General features: G+C 41.1%; 1 protein-coding gene across 2 annotated transcripts in view; it reads right to left on the minus strand.

Moving 5' to 3' along the window:
• COPA (COPI coat complex subunit alpha) overlaps positions 1–23,001 on the minus strand; it is a 63,833-nt gene that overhangs the window by 35,591 nt on the left and 5,241 nt on the right. For both annotated transcript variants that reach the window (XM_023554162.2, XM_003415185.4), the window contains exons 4-14: positions 18,882–18,962; positions 17,276–17,352; positions 16,239–16,348; positions 11,164–11,273; positions 8,423–8,522; positions 7,705–7,840; positions 7,050–7,132; positions 5,583–5,733; positions 4,559–4,625; positions 2,730–2,805; positions 390–472 (exon numbers count right to left, since the gene is read on the minus strand). In XM_023554162.2, the coding sequence (XP_023409930.1) occupies positions 390–472; positions 2,730–2,805; positions 4,559–4,625; positions 5,583–5,733; positions 7,050–7,132; positions 7,705–7,840; positions 8,423–8,522; positions 11,164–11,273; positions 16,239–16,348; positions 17,276–17,352; positions 18,882–18,962 (1,074 nt within the window). The remainder of the gene's footprint in view (positions 1–389; positions 473–2,729; positions 2,806–4,558; positions 4,626–5,582; positions 5,734–7,049; positions 7,133–7,704; positions 7,841–8,422; positions 8,523–11,163; positions 11,274–16,238; positions 16,349–17,275; positions 17,353–18,881; positions 18,963–23,001) is intronic.

Below are 23,001 nucleotides of genomic sequence, written 5' to 3' on the forward strand. Positions count from 1 at the left end.
ATTTTCTTGAGAGAGCCTTGCTTATCTTGTGCTGGAATCTATTACATTTCAAGTGCCAAAGGAGGTGGCAAGATAAGGAGGGGGAGGAGTAGGCGTCTACTCCTCATCCAGCCCACCCCCGTATCAAACCCAATGCTTTTTTGGCTCCTGTGTGACTTTAGCTTGGTTCTTCAGCCCAGAGACACAGTGATTATCCTCCCAATCAAACCCATTTTGAAGCCTTTATTTGGAACAGAGATTGGGGTTAGGGGAGGGGTAGAGGTAGAAGCGCAGTATGGTTACAGCTGCCCAGGGCAGAGCAGGAAAAGAACCGGGCTCCTTATTCTGCAATACGTAGGCCACTGTCACTACATGAGCTAAATTAGATTCCCGGTTTAGTCTTAACTCACCGAATGCATCCGATCTAGGACAGCAAACCGATTTCGAGCAACCCAAACGGCTGTCAGGCCTGAGGATCGCTTCCCTTCAGGGGCTAAGGAAGAACAAAACCAAGGGGCGGGAGCATATGGTGAGCCACTGGCAGGTGACAGAGTCAGGTGCCATGGAGATGCCAGTCTTGCTGGCTGCCATCTTGGCTTTGCCAGTTCAGCTGCTTCCTAACTAATTCAGCCGTAACCTGAGGCTATTGTTGAGTGACTTTTCCCCACCAGTCCCTCCAAACTCCAACCCTCACCTCTGCCAAGCCTCTTTTCTCTAGGCCAAGTGGCTGCATTTCAGCCAACACCATGTACTGGCAGAAGGGCCGCCCATCTTGGGAGACAGCACTCTCAGTCAAGCTAACGAGCAGGGCCTCCCTGGCCAAGCTGCAGCACAGCAAGCTGCCTGCACTGTCCTAGGGCCTCCTATCAATAGGCCTCTGAACAAGCTGGAGGAGACAGAGCCCCCTCCCCAGGACGCAGCTGCTCTGCTGCTTTTAACATGCAAATGGAGACCTCCTAGTAGAATGGGGTGGGACCGAGCCCTCCCAACTAAATCTTGACAGGGCCAGCTCAGTGTTGAACAGTATTTAGCACCAAGCTGTTGCTCCATAAACATCAATCAACCATTCTAATTATCCTGAAGCGAGTTATGAAATGTTCCTCAGTTCCCAAACATCTCACTGGCTGATCAGAATTGTGAAATGGACACTATTCTCTGGGAACATTCTAGAAGGCTAAACTAAAGAAGGCACTGAAATACTTTTATCTCAATATCTGCAGGCAATAGGACAGAACATGCTGACCAGCCTTGCCCAGTGCTCCTCTGGCACCTGGGGTAAAAGGCAATTTATGAAGCTAATTACAGTGAAACCTATGAGAGCCAGAACTCCACAGAACTGCCTTGTTTTTCTGGGTCTCACAAGTTTTCCACCTTTGATAAGGTGCAGTCTTACCACTTCTCTACCTCTCCTTTGAACTGAGAATATTTTGAGTTTTCCTTCTCTGACAGGTTTTCACCTCATACTGGTTCTGGCTTTCGCAGGTTTTACTGTATTATCACAACCAACGCGTCCATTTTCCACGGGCTGGGAAACCACACTACTCAAGCTTTTGCTTTGTCTCTCTTTTCTGCTGCCCATCTTTGGGCTACACTTTTACTAACTACCAAAACCAAAACCAAACCCACTACCATTGAGTAGATTCTGACCCATAGTGACCTTATAGGACAGAGTAGAACTGCCACACGGGGTTTCCAAGGAGCTGCTGATGGATTCAAACTGCGGACCTTTTGGTAAGCAGCCGAGCTCTTAAACACTGACCACCGCCTCAAAGGAGGGAGAAGGGAAAATAAAAGTGGTAATAAAGTAAACCTAAGGTATTTTAAACTCTATCAGTTGTAAACACATTTAGGGAAAAAGTAAAGGGGTGGGTGGGCAGGGACCAAACCACAAGATTTGGTCAGAGATGGCTTTAATTCATTAATTTATAGGAGAGACTTTGGGTTATGGATACCAAATACATACATATTTTCTCTCCTTCTTGTCACAATTAAAAAGAGAATGAACTGTATCAGGAGAAATAATGATACAGTGGCGCTCACAAAGAAGAAAGAGTCAACAAAATATCTGTCAGGATTTGTCGATGGGGTCTAACATATGAAACTATGCTATTAAGAAGGGGACCGGAAGGATAAACCTCTGGCCTGATGGTTTGTATAAACCCACTAGTAGAAGTGAGCTGAAAGAGTGTAAGAGTCCAATCTAGTCTGAGAATCCATTTTGTCAGCAAGTTCTGACAGTAACAAGGGACGGCGGTGATGGGGAGATAGGCAGGGGTCTCAGCTGGATCCGGGGGTCCCAGCTGGGGTTTGAGGCTGTTAGCAGCCTCGTCTTTCTGACACGCAAAAGGAAGCAAATCGGATCTGGATGCGGATGGGAGAGAATAAATCCCTAGTCACAGGATGAGACATTCCAGGATTGGAACCACATTTTTAAATAAATGAAACTACCAGGGTGAAAGTCATCTTGGCTGACAATAAACGAGGATAACATGCTGTGCTGAAAGAGAAAATGGAGAGTTTCTAATAACTAAATTATAAAATATATATATCTAGCTGGGGTAATAAAATGAGGGAGGAACATGAATATTTCACACCCTGGTCGCCTCTGATGCAATTGTCAGCAGCACCTGCCAAAAGACATGAGTGATGTGTCCATGGCCTGGGGATGGGATGTAAAAAACTTGAAGAGGAGTGATGATGTGGGTGAGGAGAGCGGGAAGCAGAGTGGGGTAGACAAAGAGAATGCCTACCATCAGGATTCTGGGAATCAGCATCCTTGGGGATGGTGTACAGGTCATAAGTGCTATTCTCTAAGTTGCTGGCTCTCTGTAGAGGAAAGGAGGAAATTAAATTGTTAGTGAAAGGCAGCCAAGACACCAGCTTATTTTGACAGACAAAACAGCTGCATTACAGAGACACCAATCTGAAGCTGTACTTTTCTCAACCTTCACTCAGAGGTCATTTGAATGTTTCCACATCTAAGAACTATAGGGCTGTTTGCCAAAGAACACAGCATTCATGTTACTTTATTTATTCTCCAAAGACACTGGTATTATTTAGATGAAAACAAGGAGTGCTGTCAATCCCACAAATTAGTTGACTAAAACCCTGATATCCTGGCACCCCTCCGAGTATACGCATTGTTATGGATTGAACTGTGTCCTCCCAAAATGTATGTTGGAGTCCTAACACCTACACCTATGGATATAATTCCACTGGGGAGGGTTCCCTTTATTATGGTAATGAGGCCCTATCGATGTGGGGTTATGTCCTAAATTTACCACTTTTTGGATTATAAAAAGAGCAGATTAGATATAGAAGCAAGCACAAACTGGGGAAAATAGACGCTGTCTTAATTATCTAGCGTTGCTATAACAGAAATACCACAAGTAGATGGCTTTAACAAACAGAAATTTATTTTCTCACAGTTTAGGAGGCTAAAAGTCTGATCTCAGGATGCCAGCTTTAGGGGAAGGCTTTCTCTGTCAGCTCTGGAGGAAGGTCTTTGTCTCTTTTAGCTTCTGCTCCTGAGTGATTTTCATGTGGCTTGGCATCTCTCTTCCCCCATCTCTGCTTCTTTTGCTTGCTTGTTTAATCTTTTTTATATATCAAAAGAGACTGACTCAAGATACAACCTACATGAATCCTGCTTCATTAACAAAACAAAGTCAACCCATTCCCAAAGGGGATTATAACCACAGGTAGAGAGGTTTTTTGGGGGGACATAATTCAATCCAAAACAGATGCCATGTAAAGATGGCCAAGGGACAGACAGACACAGGGGCTACAGAAGCTGATACAAAACAGGATCTTCCCCCAGAGCTGACAGAGAAAGCCTCCCCCTAAATCTGGTGCCCTGAATTTGAACTTCTAGTCTCCTGAACTGTGAGAAAATAAATTTCTGTTCTTTAAAGTCACCATTGTGGTATTTCTGTTACAGTAGCACTAGGAAACTAAGATACTCATCAACTTAAAAATCTGCTTGAAAGAAAAAAGACATCCAGTGGGTTTAATGAAAACTGCCAAGAGGAGAATATGGTACTCATAGATGCTGAAGGAGGACTGGGAGTAGACACTGGAGGTCAAATGGGGAAAGACAGGTTTTCGTTCTTGGCAGCCAGGGCACTAAAATTAGAATGCTATTTTCTTTTTTTTCCAATTTGTGTGGCAAGAACTAAGGAAGGCTACCTGATGATCCTAAAGGCAACTCCACTGAAAGGAACCTCCCCACCATGGCAGTTCTCCTATTTTTATCCAAATGGAGCAATAAAGACAAGCATCCCTCTTGCATAGAAGAGATACAGTCCTAAACATTCTCTCAAATCATTCTTAGTGATCTGGGTCATTCACCGCAATGTTCCATTAAGTTCAGAAGTTATTAGCCGTAACATGTTTATGACAACTGAAGCCTATCTGGTGTGAGCCTGAGTGTCTACTGTTAAAAAAAAAAAAAAACTGTTAGCTCTCTCAAAATGACCATTAAACAGCTTCTAAGAAGTTATTACAGATTCACTAAGGGCATGAGAAAGAGACGACTCAAAAATGGAGAGATTTTAGGAAGACTCCATGGGTTACTTACCGTACACAGGAGAACTGCATTTTCTGCAGGATTGTATGACATATTGAACACTGGAAACTTGGAACCACTAGAGATATACAGAGAAAAAAAAGAAAACAGGGAAGGGGCATAAGGACAGAAGGAATATCCTCTATTTATCCTGCTCCTCCTACCTTTCCAATCTTTAGTCATATATACATCACTTCTATAATCAGGAATATAAATAAATATTGCATTTATACTCTTTCTTCCTTTACCTTGGAGACTTCCCTCTCTCAGCTATGAGTAAACAATAGTTTGAAAAGCCAACTCTATTACAACTCATTATTTAACAGGAGGTAAGGTTAGGATTCACTATAGTGAATCAGACTGGTTCTGCTTGGGTACAAATTCCTACACATAATTGCAGTGGACACCATAGGGCCGCATGATGTGATTTGTCTCTGGCTGGCTTGTCCTGCCCCTTGGAGTGCTCACATAAACCAATCTTTTATTGTAGTGATGCTGGAGGGTGGATAGCAAACCCTCATGCCAAAGTTTGCCACCATGAATGTTTTAGCACGCTGATGCAGCTGGCTTTCCAAGAGGACAGCTCCTTTTGCCAGGCATCCCAGAGGTTATCATCTCCTCAGAGTTAAGAGTTTCCAGAGACATATATTCTGGTTCAGAATTGTACACATGTTGTTGGAAAGCAAAGGAAAAGTTACAGAAAGTGATACCAAATAAAAGCAGAAAGCCTGTCACCAAGTTAGGCTGCTCTCTACCAGAACACTCTCCAGGTCTGTAAGAGACCTGGCAGACTATGGGGGTATGATTTCCTCTCCACAGGGTCACTAGCATTCTCAATTAGGGAATTCCCATTCTACTCATACCACCTACTTGCCCACCATGCTCTTAGGGTTTAAACTGAGCAGCCTTAGCTGTGGAGATCCCATCTGTGACGAGATTAGATTCAAAATGTTCTTAAAGAACAGATCCAGTTTGTGGGTATTGTACCATGGTGATGGATGAGAGGGTTTGGAGAGAAGAAGTTAATCAGATTTACCTCCGTAACTGCATAACAGCAACATCTTTGGAGCTATTGAAATCCAACTGACGCAAGAACCGGTCCTTGACATAATGCAGCATGTTGCCATGAACAGCATAGGCTGGCCGTTCCCGTTCCAGTTTAAACACAATCATGCCACCGTCGTGTCCTGGGGCACAGGAAGGAGAGAGAGAGAAAAAAAATAGCTGTAGGCAGGAAAGAAAGCTAGAAACGAGACATATGACGACTAAGCTTGGGCATGTATGCTAAAAACAAGACACTTGAACACATCCCTTATTGGCCATCTTTAGTCAAATTCGTAGAATCTAGTCAAATAAATCTAAATCATTTCCTAATACTACATCACACTGCCACAGTTAAAACATTCCCTCATGTGTTCTGTGTTCCCCTACCTCTTGGCACAAACCTGCATTATAGCACTTAGCACCTCGCACCTTGTTTAGGACTACCAGCCTCACTAGACTGTGAACTCCCTGGAAGCAGAAATTACAGTAACTCCCAGACCCCAGCACACAAGAGCATACAAAACATCTCCTGAATGAATGGATATTAGTTTAAAAAGCCTTTCTCGTTTTTTAAAAACTTTTTGCTTTTTCTCAACTAGTATCATCCATCCCCTAGAGAAACCTTCTGTCCTTGTCCTCCTGAAGTCCTGTCTCCATAGTAAGCCAGACTGCATCACGCTCCCGCTCAAAATCTTCTAATAGCTTTTCATCCATTCAAAATAAAATCCTAAGTCCAGACGACGGCTGGCAACACAATGCCCAGTCTAGGCATGGTCTCACCCCGTTACTTAGCCCCGTACCCGCTGTGCCCCAACTGGCCTCTGTGACGTTCCTCGGACACACTGAGCACCTCTCATATCACTGCCTCGTGTTTGCTGTTCCCGGTGGTTCCTTCCCCTTCACTTTCCTGACCACCTGATATGAAACCTCAGTCTCTACATTCATCCTTTTCTGTCCCCTACTTTTGATTAGTTATCTTTCATCGCACATCATTTTACATATTTATTATTTTATTGTCTATCTCCCTCCACTAGTAATAAAAGCTTACATAAAGATAGGACTTTGTTTAATGCACTGCTATTACACCAGCACCCAGAACAGGCCTGGCACTCAGCACGTATTTGCTAAATGAATGAATAAATCTCAGCTTCTAGTTCCCTCTAGTCTGAGAACTCCAAGTGTACAGTATCAGGCTCCCATGTCTCCCGGGAACCAATCACAGAGAACTGGCTTTATCGTTAATTGGATCTTGATGGAGAAGGGAACACTAAGAGAACACAACTCCAAGAAGATAAAGGGGAAAACAAGGAGAAAAGCTCCAACTAACTGGCTCTGAGAAGTCTACTTCTCATGCTAACCTGCTGTGCATTTACTGGAGACAAAGCTAATGGAGAATCATTCTTAAGTCTCATAAACTCTGAACTAAAGCAAAGGAAAAAAAAAAGGAAATGGCCCTTACCTGCAGCAAACAGGTTGAGGTTGGGGTGGGCAGCCAGGACCCAGAATCGATCATGATCCCTGCGGAAGGTCTGAACTCCAGTCCTAGAAAAGCAAAAGGTACACAGAGAAAAATATTCATTTCCTAGGAATCTTCAGCCTGTCACACACAGTAACACTGAGTGCTAAACTGGCAAGCTGATTAAATAATTAAACCAGGGACAGTAAATTTCACAGCCTAAGTAAATGTGTTATTATAGTTAGTTCCCACAGAATCAATTCAATTCTACCAAAGAACAGAAAGAGATGACTTTAAATGGGCCATACTGTTTTAATATTTCAATTTCCCCCACGCATCATGATTTTCTACTATGCTGTTTTGATTTCAGTTTACTTCTCTAGCTTCAGAATTAGAGGGAGGAGAGAAGGAGAAGAACATGCTTAAACTTAGAAATTTGAAGTGATCTAGATATCAGTCAACTTGACTAAAAATTTGTAAAAATGCTAGCTGGTCTCCAGGTCTCTTCAAGTTTTCAAAATATTTGATTTGATTTTTCTAGGCTTGATGATGAAGATTGATAAATAAAAATATACTAATCTCATTTAAAAAAAGAGAGTGAGAGAGAAAAATGGGTTCTCCGCTGGAGAACATCACACAACATCAGTAAGGTCCTTACCGCTTAGACATATCCCACACCCGGATACTCTTGTCCTCAGAATTGCTGAGGATCAACTCTTGGCGAGGGTGGAAGACAGCACAAGATACATTGTTGTAATGGCCTCGGCAGGTATCAACCTCCCATGCCTTTGATTCTGAAAGACGAAAGAGAATTAGGTCATCTGTAGGTATGACACCCTCTTTACTAAATGCTAGGTATGACTACAAAACGCTAAAATCAGTATCTTCTTTCTGACAGGGCAATCCTTTTCACTTAAGTCTCTTAACCTTCGCATAGTTCTTTTGTTTTTTATTCTGACCCTGCATTCTCCACCATCATTCCTCACACTGTTTTATTTGTCCTGAAAGCCTTAGTCCCTAGCTGCCATTCCAGAATAAATGTAAGCTCCGTTAGGCAGGGCCCTTGTCCGTGTTAGTCATTACTATATCTCCAGAGGCTTGAACAATGCCTATTACAAAGTAGGTGCTCAATAAAAATTTGTCAAATGAGCAAATTAATTAATTCTTACCCTTAACCCTGCTCATATGCCTCAAAATCAGGATGTCATCAGAGGAAAAAAAGGGAAAGGGGGCAATTCTATGCTCCCAGGATTGGCATAAGATAACCACCTAAGGTAGGAAAATAGGTCAGAGTCCAAAAGACTTCATGAGTTCACCTTGCTGGCCAGAAGTCAATGTCTTAGACGCCGCGGTAATAATGTCACTGGTTCACTCACCGTTCATGCGCCAGATCTTCACTTGACGGTCATCTGCCCCAGATACAATAAGGGGCATAGTGGGGTGGAAAGCGGCCCAATTTACTCCACGATCATGGCCCTATGGAAAATCAGAAGTGTTTCTTCTAAAATGGCTTTACAGTTGCTGACTCAAAGCAAATCAATGAACCATGCTGGTGGCTCTAAAGATGTTGCTGATTTTTACTCTTTATGTGGAAGTCTCAAGGGACTACGCTGCTCTAAGATTCTGAACAGGAGAGTCTCCGTGTCAATCCATCCGATATTACCCTCCAAATTCTCATGGGAATTCCCAGCCCTTTCTATTCTCAAATTCAGCTTCATCTGCATTTGAGATACACTGGTTTTTTTTTTTAATTTTCTTTTAGTTTTTGGTGAAAACACACATCAACCCATGCTCCTATTTAACAATTTCTACATATAGTGTTTGGACGCTTTGTTTACATTCTTCACATTGTGCCAACATGTCTCCTTATTTCTGCTCTACTTGTTTCACCCCCACTCATTTAGACTCGCTGCCCCCCTAAACTTCTCATCCATGCTTTAGAGTTACTGCTGTCATCTTGTCATTTTTTCTTAAGCACAATAATTAAGGATGACATTATTCACTTTTTGAGCTAAACTGTTTTTTTGTTGTTGTTGTTAAAGATGACTTCAGGGGATGGGCTTGTTTCAAGGTTTGAAGTATACTACCTTATTTTATTACTGGTCTAAATTATATCTTATTTCTGCAACTAATTATTAACATCTCAAGAATAACAATTATTTTTTCTTTTTTTATTGTACTTTAGGTAAAGGTTTACAGAACTAGCTTCTCATTAAACAGTTAGTACACATATTGTTTTATGGCATTGGTTAACAACCCCACAACATATCGACACTCTCCCTTTTCAACCTTGGGTTTCCTATTACCAGCTTTCTTGTCCCCTCCTGCCTTCTAGTCCTTGCCGCTGGACTGGTGTGCCCCTTTAGTCTCGTCTTGTTTTATGGACCTGTCCGACTTTTGGCTGAAGGGTGAACTTCAGGAATGACTTCATTACTGAGCCAAAGGGGTGCCCAGGGGCCATGCTCTCAAGGTTTCTCCAGTCTCTGTGAGGCCAGCAAGTCTGGTCTTTCTTTTCTTTTTAGTTTTTATTGTGCTTTAAGTGAAAGTTTATAAATCAAGTCAGTCTCTCATATAAAAATTTATATACACCTTGCTATATACTCCTAGTTGCTCTCCCTCTAATGAGACAGCACACTCGTTCCCTCCACTCTCTATTTTTGTGTCCATTTGGCCAGCTTGTGATGCCCTCTGCCCTTTCATCTCCCCTCCAGACAGAAGCTGCCCACATAGTCTCATGTGTCTACTTAATCCAAGAAGCTCATTCTTCACCAGTATCATTTTCTATCCCATAGTCCAGTCCAATCCCTGTCTGAAAAGTAGGCTTTGGGAATGGTTCCAGTCTTGGGCTAAGAGATGGTCTCCGGATCATGACCTCGGGGGTCATTCTAGTGTCAGTCAGACCATTAAGTCTGGTCTTTTTATGAGAATTTGAGGTCTGCATCCCACTGCTCTCCTGCTCTGTCGTAAAAACGGTATTTTTTATAATTTAAAGTAGCAATTCTCAAGTGTAGTATGCAAACCCCTAGGAAGTCCCCAGGACCTGTTAAGGTGGTTTGCAGAGTCAAAACTATTTTCATTGCAATACTAAGATTTTATTTGCTTTTTTCATTATTATTCTCTCATGAGTGTACAGCAGAGCTTCCCAGAGGCTACGTGACGTGCGATGATGTCATCGCTGTCAACTAATGGAACGTGCGCTCATGTTTCATGTTTTAAAAAGTTCTTAGTTTTACTTCTAATATGGTAAAAATTAAAAACAAAAACTCTTTGGGGTCCTCAATAAATTTTTAAAGTATAAAGAGGTCTTAAGACCAAAAAGTTTAAGAACTGCTGATTTTAAGACACTCTATATCATATAGTTATACTCTACTCTGACAGAATCACAGGTAAGGTAGTTTTGAACCAGTAGTTTTTTGGTTTTTTTTTTAACATTTTATTGTGTTTTTGGTGAAAGTTTACACAGCAAGTTAGGTTCCCACTTGACAATTTTAGCACAAAACCCAGCACTATTTTTGAGAGGTATCATGGTGTGCTGAAAAGCACCAGGGTTTTGGAGTCAGGCAGACTCAAGTTCAAATCCCAGTTCTTCCATTTGCTAGGTATATGTGGACTTAGGCAAACCGCTTAATTTTTCTAAATTTCTCTCTCTCTCTTTTTTTAATCTGCAGAATGGGGTTAAGAATACCTACTTCTGTGGATAGCTGTGAGGATAAAATTAGGTAATATAAAATATAGTTTCTTTTCCTTATGTCTATTTTCCCACCATGCAGCAAGTTACCCACACATGGTTGGTTCTCAATAACTTTGATTAAATTAATTCTTCCTCTCACAAGGGGCTTGAGAATGGGCTCTGCTTTCAGATGGTGATAGGGCCTACAACCAGCTTTCTCTCTCTCCCCATTCGTTTATAACGTAATACGACTCTCTCTCAGGTTGCATGGAAGCTTCATTTTTCTGCTGACTCACTCATCACTCCATCTCTAGTGCCTAGAGCAGTGCCAAAGGCTTCATAAGCACTCCACAGATCCGTAGTGAAGGAATGAGAAAATGAGCAGCATGCTGTCACTGTTGCCCTAGAGAAGAGCCCACATCCAGCACTGGGTGTAGCGATAAGTACCTCCAGCACATGCTTCACCACTGCGTCCGTAGTTCCAAACAGATCGACCCCAGTTATTCCTCTCACATCTGACTCCACTGCACCAGGGGACAAGTTTTTTTTCCTTAGACCTTTGAAGGGTAAGGAATGGGATGAAAAATGCAAACAAAATGTCATCAAAAAGGGTACAGTAGCAGAAGCACAGGAAAGTACAATCACAGACTAACATTAAAGAAGAAGAGGGGAAAAAGAAATAGAAAGAAACTAAACAAAAAAGGAAAAAAGAGACTCAAGAGCTCCTATCTCTTTCTTAAAATGTTCGAAACATTAAAAGTACATTCACTTCTCTTTTGCTCCCCTAACACCAGCTTAACAGACCTACTACTGGTCCTTCTGGAAAAGGCCACCCCAACTTCTGAATCAGCCAACCTCAAGAGGTATCTACTTCAGATAATGCCTATTTTCCAAACTCTCCAATGTTCTCGAGATGTGGCCTCAAATGGTAAACATTCAAGCCTTACTTTCAACTTCATAAAATCTAAACAACTTTTCTTCCACCATTTCAAAAATTTTTAAAGAAAAGCTGTCATCTCGGAAGCGCTACGCCTCAGTGCTTCTCAAACTGAAAGTCTTGTAGGTAACTCATGGGAAGTTCCAAATAGATTATGAAAACTGGACCTATGAAGGACAGAACAGCTACTTGGTAGAAGATACACAGAACTATGGGCTACATAAAAAGTATACTCATACCTTCTATTTGACTTCCAGGCTGGTTATAAGTCTGACTACATGTATTCTGCCATTAAAACTTATGGAGGCTGTTCTCTCTTAAGAGGAATCAGCCCATAATTTTAAAACATATGGAAAAAAGACACCGGAAGGAAAAGAGTCTTATCTGTATAAGGCCCACGCTAATGGCTCAAATACATCCATCTTTCAAAGCTATTTGTGCTATAGTCAGAACCAAAACTATGACAACAATGCTACCGCCTTACATTTGAAAAACTCTTCGTAATTTTCAAAGCATTCTTACACATGTTATGTGATTTGACCCTGATAATCCTTTGAGGCAGGTAAGCCAGGTATAATTATACCAGTTTACAGATGAGGAAAGAAAAGAACTGGGACTAAAATCCTATCTTTTGAAGTATTTTTGAGAAAAAGTGGGAGGTTAAACTACCTTACACTAGTAAAAACAATTACCTCTAATAGGGAGAAAATAAAACCTATCACTGAGAATAAAACCTAAATAGCTTCAAACCTAAAACTTGCCATCTATAAAACAATACGAGAACCTCAACGATCGCATTAAAAGATTGTTTTAAAGTTACCGTGTTCCTTCTGTTACAGCAGTGCCTAAACATCAGCAGGGGAGGAGCAAGAGCTTAAAAAGCCACGGCAGTTCTCATTCTCAGTCCAAAAGGGGCATTTATGCAATAGGTGGGAAGAAATAAAAGCTGGTGCTTAAAAAAAGCACTCTCACAAGACTTCATAAATACATAATCACAAGGATGCCTCCTTTTACTTATTTTGCTTGTCTCTTTAATGGGACCTGTCAACTTGTTCTAATGAGTCTGGTTTATGAAACTGATTCAAAGGAAGACAAAATGACAGACAGCTGTGAGGAACTTCACCTCCGATAAGCTTCAACAAACACATTAAAAGGGAAAGCTGTATGACAGAATGAAAGCCTTTGTTGCACTTGCGTGTAATGATCCAGGAAAAGAGGAAGGGCAAAAACAGACAGATGAATAGTGACAGGCAGTGAAAAGATACTTAGGGAAGAAATATTTGCGCCTTCGACAAGCCACTCACGAGGGCTGAACGACAGATGGAAAATTTCTACAGCAGCTACCCAAATCCAGAGGGAAGAGAAGACACTCTCAGAACGGACCAGTTTGATGCACACCTCCCAATGGGGACCAGAGGAAGCAATAAAAAGAAAGGGATGAGGACAGGATTTGGCAGCAAATTAATATGTTTTTAGTAGCTGTTTCAAAGATTGAGCCTGAATTACATGGGCTTAGCATGCAAAGGTATAAGCACATTAAAATAACTGTCAGCTTACTTGGAAACTCAAGCTAAAGAAATAACCTGTCTTATCTACCTAGGTTGTAAACATATTTCCTTTGAAACAAATAACTTTTGCCAGGCTAACACAAAAGATTACAGTCAAGCTAAGCCTCACTGACATGATCTTCACAGGGGAGGTATCATGGGACAGGCTTTCCTTTAAAGATTTCTATATTTTCTTGTTTACCTAGCTCCGAGTGTGCCCTTTCTAAGAGAGACACTCAGAAAAATTAAAATTTTCACCCATAGTCTAAATTTGGGGTATTCATTCTTTTACTCAGAACCAACTTTCTCCCTCTTGGAAATATCAGCTCTGGTCTCTGACAGGCCTGAAAACTAATCCCTCTTCCTGTGTTCAGCACTTATTTGAACTCAAGCAAAAACAACTATGCTGAAAAGAGTAAGCTGACTACTAGAAAAGGAAAGAAAAAGTGCAAAAGTTAACCCCAAAAGCTCCTTCCACTTCGTTAAATACCAAAGCATCTCCTTCCACTCTGGTTAAGGGGTTACTGGAAGTCAAGAGAGCTGGAGGAAGAGAAGAACACTTAGAAATATTAAAAGAGAGCACTGATATTAGTACAGCAAGTTAGCATGAAATTCTCACTACCACATATACTAAGCATAGCAATTACAATGTTATTATACAGTAATCCATGCATTTCACACATCAAGAGCAAGTATAAACCCCACTGGGGTCACACTCTCTCCCTCTCTTCTCCGATCTAGGGCCCTTAATTCTGATGCAAAAATAATTTCTGCCCGTAAAAGGTGAAGAATAGAGTTTCTTGCCTTGGGAATTTCACGGTCACAGACAAGAAATCTTCCACGTGATTGTCCCAACTTGCTTTAGCTATGCCACAGGGAACATGCTGTGCTAGTACCAGGTGGCACAAGCAGCACTTTTAGAGGGGAACAGAGTAAGGCCCTTCTGAATCTGATATTCTGGAGAACAGTTAAAGCCCTAATGCCCAAAAGCAGTGGTTTAGGTATGTAATCAATTAGCTTCTCTGCTATGATCTAGAACGGCATTACCTACGGTATACTACTCCTGGAAGAGCTGAAAAGAGTCAAAGTATTTTCTGTAGGGCTTAATTCTCTCACAGAATCTCAGCTGAGAAAGGCTATTTTAAAAAATTGCCCCAGATCAGCTAGAGTAGCATCAGCCAGGATCCAACTCCACCAGGCTCCTATATCCTGAGACAGAGAGGGTGCTCTGAATGTGTGCACAGTAAAAACCGTAGAGAACCATATCTAGGTAACTGTGAGAGTGGATGCTAAGATCCCTGGGACTGGCAGTGAGGAGAGGCCACAGACCCACCGTGCCTGTGCCTAGCTCCTCCTGCTGGCATGACTGGTCACATCTGGGTGTACTTCAAAAAGCCTAGTTAGTTTGACGAAAAACTGCAATGGCAAAAACCCTAGAAGACAGTACAATTGTCCTATCACCGATGCAATCTTGCTCACACTAAAACAAAACTAAACCTGTTGCCATCAAGTCAATTCTGACTCACGCAGACCCTACAGGACAGAATACAACTGCCCCACACAGGGTTTCCAAGGCTATAATTCTTTACAGATGCAGACTGACACATCTTTCTCCCACGGAGCGGCTGGTAGGTTCAAACTGCCCGCCTTTAGGTTGGCAGACCAGCACTTAACCACTATGCCACCAGGGCTCCTTCTTTTTACACTAAACCAAACCCAAACCCACTGCCGTCAAGTCAATTCTGACTCATAGCGACCCTACGGGACAGAGTAGAACTGCCCCGTAGAGTTTCCAAGGAGAGCCTGGTGGATTCAAACTGCCGGCCTTATGGTTAACTGCTGATGCACTTAACCACTACGCCTCCCTTCTAATTCTGAGCCTGCAAAAATGGCAACGACAACATGATCAGAGATTCTGCTCTCCCATTGTCCCATCTCCCCTTGGCTTATTTTTATGCTACGTGAATCTTAAACAACTGCTGTCACAACATCCCAAACGCTGCATCTGGGAATCTAGCTTTTTCTGCCTGCTGTTGATTAATGGCTTAGAAGAACGGCAAATGCTACACTGCCCCTGCCTACCAGGCCACAAGATATCTGGGAGAAGTCATCACCTTACTTGTACAAGGCAGAAAGGTTGCTGTTTTCTTACCATTACAAACCAGCAAGGACCTATGAAGTGGCCTTCTTTTTATGAATGAAAACAGTTTTGTAGTCTAGCCACTAACCTTTCAGAGAACCCAATCTCCAAGAATTTCTAAGGCAAAAAAAAAAAAAAAAGACTAGAAAGAGACAATTCAGCAAGTGACAAGTAAATGTCCCCGATTCTCATTTCCCTATTCCAACACTTGACAAAGCACTCCCATTTATCCAGCATGCCTATTTCATAAGCACATTCCTTTCTCTGCATTTAAATTCTCCACTTAGATCTTTTTAGATCTCTCCTATACAGCACTGAACGTTTAAATCATTACCTTGAAATCAAGATACAAAGACTGTAAAAGGAGGAATTACCCCAACTATCCAAAATCTGTAAATTACTTAATTTCCAGTCCTAGAAGTCTGCCCACTCTATTACTCTAAAAGTCTGTCCATTAAAAGGTATTCTGGATGCAAAAATCCACACAAGCGCACCACCATGCTCCTCCGTGAGGCAGTAGGATCCACGAGTCTTGCTTCCCTGCACTAACCTAGCCTCAAAATTCATTTTCGTTGAATGTGTCTTTTTTCTTATGTTAGAAAAAAGCTTTATTCTTAATCAAACACACCCAACAGTATACACACTTTAACTAAAAACTGATCTGAAAAGTGAAAATTTCTGCAACTCGAATGAATTTTTCAGAGCAACAGTCTCTGTTAGTGAATACCTCTAACATAAAGAACCACCAAAGCAGATTCAATACCCTCAAAAACAAAGATGCTGTTATGCTGGAACAGAATACTCTAAACATTCCTGTTCTAAGCCAACTACCCTATTTTAGGCAATTGCAGTTTTTCGCCAGACATGACTAGGTTACCCCTGAACTTGAGTAGCTCACCAGAAATATCCCAAACGCGTACAGTCTGGTCCAGGCTGGCTGATACAACCAGGTCTTCGGAGGGGTGGAACTGAGCACACATTACATAATGGTTGTGCCCCGTTAACACGCTGCAAGAAGAAAAAAGAAAGACAATACCAAATTACAAACAGCCATCGATGACTCCTACGCTAAACAGCGCCCTTCATAGTCAACAGATGTTTATCCAGTTACACTTTCACAAAGGTAAAGGCTGGTCGCACTAACAACCCCGCACTAACAGCCATGGTCAGCTCTTTCAACGATAACTCTTTTCTTGGCTCTAATGCTTCAGTGTTCAACCATTACTACCTTCAGGGGGGAGTTTCTAGGTGGCACAGATAGTCAAGCACTCAACTACTAGCTGAAAGGTTAGCTATGTAAACCCACTCAGAGTTGCCTCAGAAGCAAGGCCTTGTTAACTCTACGAAGCAGTTCTACTCCGAACCCCTGGGGTCACCATGAGTCAGAACCAACTCAACGGCAACTAGTAACAACAGCAACGACGTCAGGAGAACTGGGGTCACGCAGCTCTCCTTTCAGATTAAAGCTATTAAAATATCAAAAGAAATGGAATCTTAGTAATTCATCTTGGAAATTTTCTGTAAGATTTTAGAGGGGTATCCATCCCTCTTACAGGGCATCGTTTTAAATGGTCCTTACTTCACCGTGGAAAGGTTGATTTAGAACCCCAGGCCCAGACACAAAGGTGGACAGGGGTCTAGGCCTTGACTCAGGATTTATGGGAATGGAATTGAAACTCAGCTAAAAGTTCTTGCTCTAAACACCTAGCTATGACCTCCTTTCCCTGGTAAGGAGCAATTACAAAAACCTAGATTCATACATTATTGATGAGATGCCCTCCACATTTACCATTTTGTACCTAAAAGCATCTTACAATCAGTAACTGATCAGCAGACATAGCCTTGGGACAGGAGATGACTGCTCTGAAGAGAAGCTGATTATGAAAAAACTAGCAAGAACTAATCTTCCCTTTGAGCCCTCTGCCTCCTCTTTACCAGACACAGGTCCTAGACTGCCAGTTCCACACTCGGATGGTCTGATCGTCTGAGGCACTCAGAATCCAAGGATATTCCTGAAAGATATTCCAGACAAACGGGCTGAACGTTAGACAAACTTATTCTGCCAGGCTCCTATAACCATTTCTGCCTTTTAGGGAGGATCATTCTATTGCCTAATGTCTCAGCTATTATCAGCAAGGAGGCTGCTGCTTCTGAAGTCAGGCTAGTTGGCTTCTTGCCACCATTCTACCAGCTTTTTCCAACTTGGGCACTATGAACTAGAAGATTTAAGAATGGAAGCCACAAAGGCATAATAGATTCTCAGACACAACAGAGAGTATAACATACATTTGTGTTTACTTTTGTATATAGGCGTGTGTCGTATGTGTACTTATATATGATCTTATAAATTATAATCTATATATACCGATTAAATATACGTATATACAAAATACAATATATAAGTTAGGAACCCATGGAAGAATCTTCTTTAACTCTCTAGGATGGAAATACTGCTTTACAGTCTGACTTTTTCCTGTTAGGCCATTCAGTTTCAAAAAATTCCCAATCAAGGCAGAAAGCAACACATAACGACGACTTAGCCTTTCTGAAGTCTATAAACTTACTGAAAAAGAAAATATTTTCTTATTTGCAGCTGTAGCCCCAGTATTTAGCACACAGCTTAGCATGTACAATACACATACATACTTACTGAACTGAAAAAAAATTATAGAAAATAAGGTTTTTCCTCACTTTCTAGCTAGATGGCAACTTGTAGGCAAGGGTCTTCAATGAGTCCTTTATGGCAATGACAAACAGTTCCTATCTAATAGATTATCCTGAGTGGCTATTATTTTCCAATGTTACAGGTGTAATTTTCTCAATCATCCTACCCTACTCCTTCAGTATATCATCCTTTTCAAATAGGTAAATTATTCCAGAAAGATAGGTCTCCCTTTTAAATTTTAAAAGAGGAAAAATTAAGTACACTCTGCCAGGAAATTCTTTATTTCATTATATTCTTTCTAATGTAATTCAAAAGACTTCATTTACTGAGAGTCAAAAAATAGTCCAAGTCAAGTCTAATAACATAAAATGATAAGGCAATCCAGCCAGGCTGGGACTGAATTAAGAAGTTAGGAGATAGCATCTAAGTCTACTATGATACCTGACACATCAGAGAAGGTAGAAAGCCTGGCTAGGGGAACAGCCTCTACCAGATCCCAAAATCCTGGATAGAACATGACTGTTAATAGTTCAAAAAATTTATTAGTTCATCAAAATAACAACATAGCTTGACTTTCCTCCAGATACACCTACTATTTACTAATATTCTTCATGGGGTTAGCCTGCAAACTTTTGTTTGCTAGCTCAGCAAACTCTCCCCACTATTCTCTATAGAAAAACAAGGGCTTTCTCACAGAACCCTGTGAACTCAGTTAAATTTATTTTAACCAGGGCTCTTCTTTTGAAGAAGGAAACAAAGCAAAAAGGTCAACACCACACAAATTCTAGAAGAAGCACTCCAATAACAATTCTGTTACCAGCATAGATCCTTGAGGACAAAGTAAAAGACTCCTATGGGGTCACCATGGCTACTTACGTGATGAAAAAACGTGGTGCGGATATAATCTAAGTGCCCAAGCAATGTGAAAAGACAGCGTCGAAGCTTGTAATTCCAAACCTGCAAAGAGAGATATCCAACTGAGGAAGAGAACATGAGGGTCTTGGGCTTCTCAAAGGCTCAGGTTTCTCAATAAACAAGTATGGACTCATATTTTAGCATTTCTAAGTCAGTCTAGAAACCTTGGTAGGAAGTCTTGATTAAGGCTGGAGGCAAGAGGACGAAGGATGAAAATGCAGGCCAGCTAAAAAACCTGGGTGGCGGGGAAGAAGATGGCAAGACCAGAGAAAAGCTAAAGACAAAACTACAGAAAGGTTTTCCCTTTCTTCGAGGAGAAACCATCTCTAGTTAACAGCACAAGACAAGGTGCTTATCCCGAGCTTAACTTGAAACTTTTCTTTCTACCCTTTAATTGTGTTCTCCTCAGACTGAACATAATTAGTGCTTTACCTATCACCTTAGCTCAGGGCAAAACAGAACAAAACAACAAAACAGGACAGGTACCCTAACTCTAAAGGAAGCAGTAACGTAGCATATGGATCATCTCAGAGCCCTAACTTGTGGCAAATGATGCCCATACATTCATAGCGTGTACTCGCTATCGTGCCAACAAACTTTAACTCATTCCTATGAAAACACTACGCTGCTCAATTAGGCTGAGCTAAGCAGAGAAAAAAATGTTCAGATATGAAGCTGAGTCAATCACCAAAGCACCAGGCATCAGTGGACACAATTGAAGAGGGTGCTAAAATCAGGACCATAAATGTAGATTGCTCATCCTGCTCAACCAAAAAACACCCAAAAAAGTGCAAAAATGAGAAGTCAGATGCTTCCCCCCCACTTTTAAACATTTTTATTTGTTTATAATCTATCTGGGCCAGTTTCTTATTAACCTTTTTTTTTTTAACTTAAAAAATTTTTAATTTTCTTTTGTAAATTAAAGAAGTAACACCAGTTCCTGTAACAAATCCAAACAACCCACAAGTATGATTTTCTAAACAAGTATGTAAGCTGCTCAAAGACTGGGTCCTTGTCCATCATGCTCAACAGGAGCACCTAGAACAGCGGCTGACACTTAGGAGATACTTAGCACGTATATGCAGAAATGAGAAAAATAACATAAAAAGTCCACCCCCATTTGTTCATTCATCTATATACAAATACACGTGTAAGCAGAGGAATTATACTAAAAAATTAGATCCTACCACAAATACTATTCTGTACCTGGTCTTTTTTTTCCCCTTTATAGAGTTCAGTGTCTTAAATTTTCATATTTCTAAGCTTCAAACTGTGTTAACTCCTTAAATGTCCTCTATCAAGCTCCAGAACTATAAATCCTGAAGGACCCATAGGGTCCTTAGACCATTAATTTGGCCCTTTGCTTGGCCTCCTGTCTTATTTGGTATTATATTAATCACATCAATGCTGTATTTATCTGGCTATATCAAGTGACATGATCCACAGACATGCCTTTTCTGGACATTCCCCCATTTTATAAAAAAGTTTTCAGCTTTATTAGTCATCAAGAGAAACATAACTGACAGCACAACTGGACTAAACCAAAAGCAGTTTCCTGAATAAACCAAATGCTTCAAAGGCCAGAGTAGCAGGGGTGGGGGTCTGGGGACCACGGTTTCAGGGGAAATCTAGGTCAACTGGCATAATAAAATCTATTAAGAAAACATTGGTGAGTAGCATCTGGGGTCTTAAACGCTAGCGTGTGGCCATCTAAGATGCAGTCTCAACTCACCTGGAACAAAGAATGAAGAACACTAAAGACACAATGTAATTATGAACCCAAGAGACAGAAAAGGCCACATAAACCAGAGACTATATCAGCCTGAGACCAGAAGAACTAGATAGTGCCTGGCCACAAACGATGAGTGCCCTGACAGGGAACCCAACAGGGAACCCCTGAGGGAGCAGGAGAGCAGTGTGATGAAGACCTCAAGTTCTCATAAAAAGACCAGACTTAATGGTCTGACTGAGACTAGAATGACCCCGGAGGTCATGGTCCCCAGAGCTTCTGTTAGCCCAAGACTGGAACCATTCCCAAAGCCAACTCTTCAGACAGGGATTGGACTAGACCATAAGACAAAAAATGATACTGGTGAGGAGTGAGCAACTTTGCTCAAGTAGACACATGAGACTATATGGGCAGCTCCTGTCTAGAGGGGAGATGAGAAGGCAGAGGGGGACAGAAGCTGGCTGAATGGACAAGGGAATACAGGGTGGAGAGAAGGGGTGTGCTGTCTCATTAGGGGGAGAGCAACTAATAGTACACAGCAAGGTGTATATCAATTTTTGTATGAGAGACTGATTTGATTTGTAAACTTCCACTTAAAGCACAATTAAAAAAAAAAAATGTACATGAAAACCATGCCCTAACACTACACAACATTACACATTCGACCACTACAGGAATTAATAATTTATTTTTTTCAGTAAGCTTTACTGAGATATAATTCACAACCCATACAATTTACTCACTTAAAGTGTAGAATTCAATGGTTTTCAATATAGTCACAGTTGTTCAACCATTACCACAATCAATTTTAGAATATTTTCATCACTCCAAAAAGAAACCCTTTCCATAAGCAGTCACACTCTAGTTCCCCCAACTTTCCCAGGCCTACTTTCTGTCTCTAGATTTGCCTATTCTGGACATTTCATATAAATGGAAGATAATCGCTTTTTTAAAATATTAATTATTTTGGGGGGGGGAATTTTTTTTCTTAAATATTACCCAGTTCTTTCCTTTCTCAAGCAGATAATAAGAAACCTAATTTAACCATTCTTGATAGTCGATGGCCACACTATAAATAACAAATACTTTACTAGAAATATTATAATAAAGTTCTATCTGTAGGGTATTCTGAGGTCTATCAGGTAGTTTGACCTTACACTAACTGCTCCTAGGATGCAATGCCTAAAAACTAGGGAAGGGAAAAGAACTGTCCTTCCTATAATTCTAAATGCCTGTTTTCTCCACAGGCAGCTGTCACTTCTTACTCCTGTCACCTAAATTCTACTCTATAATCTGCAACATATAACTATCTGAGATAGCACCCGTAGAAGACTTTACTTTTTCTATGAAGTAAATTTCACTACTGGGTTTAATTTCACTGGTTTAGTTGGATACATACACTTAGTGAAAATAACTTGTGGAAGTAAATAGGACAAAATTTGATTATTTTTATAGGTTCTAGCCTCTGGCTTAGCTCTTGCCTATCACACAGTCAATTTTCTTCAAAGAACTGCCTCTACTCTGTGTCTGCTTCCTTACTTCATATTAAAGTGCTAAGATCATTAATGTTCTCCTCATAAAGCAATACAAAGGTAACTTCTCACTCTAATTTTGACCAATTTTTCCTACCCAAAATCCTCTCCTTTTGTGGCTTCTAAGAGCTCCTGCTTTTCTCCTCTTGGTTCATCTCCAACTTTTCAAATCATTCCTTCCCATATTAACTCTCCTTCCTTTACCTCTTAAATGATGGTTTGTCTTCTCATCCAACACACTCCCTGTGCAATCTCTTCTATTACCTCTGCTTTGACTCCCTCTTTCTTAATGGCAATTCACAAATATATTTCTAGTACAAATCTGTTCCTCTGCTAGACCGTCCCCTAGGGGCCAAAATGGAACTCATTATCCCAAATCTTCCACCTCCAGAAAACTGTTCTTCCTCTTGTATTCCCTTCCCTGGTTATTGACGGTCCTTCTACCCAGTGATCTAAACTAGAAGCCCGAAAGTCGTCTCTTTCGTTTCCCCTTGTTGACCCTCCAACATCCATCCAACAGGGTTACGGATTCATTTCCTTACGCTCTCACATCTATCTCTTTCTCTCCATTTCGAATGCCACTGCCTCAGCTCAGGCTCTGTTCATCTCTCATATGGCCTTATACGACAGTCTCCTAATTGGTTTGTCTGTCTCCAGTCTGGCCAAACTCATCCTATCTATTCTTTACACTACCACCCAAGCGAGCTTTTAAAAAAAATATGTATATCTGGTATCACTGGTTTGTTTAAGATCCTTTAATTGCTCCTTGTTGTCTGCACGATAACATCCCAACTCCTCGGCACTGCAACAGGTACTCCAT

The sequence above is a fragment of the Loxodonta africana genome, chromosome 3, assembly GCF_030014295.1.
Source record: "Loxodonta africana isolate mLoxAfr1 chromosome 3, mLoxAfr1.hap2, whole genome shotgun sequence".
In the NCBI taxonomy this organism is placed as follows: domain Eukaryota; kingdom Metazoa; phylum Chordata; class Mammalia; order Proboscidea; family Elephantidae; genus Loxodonta; species Loxodonta africana.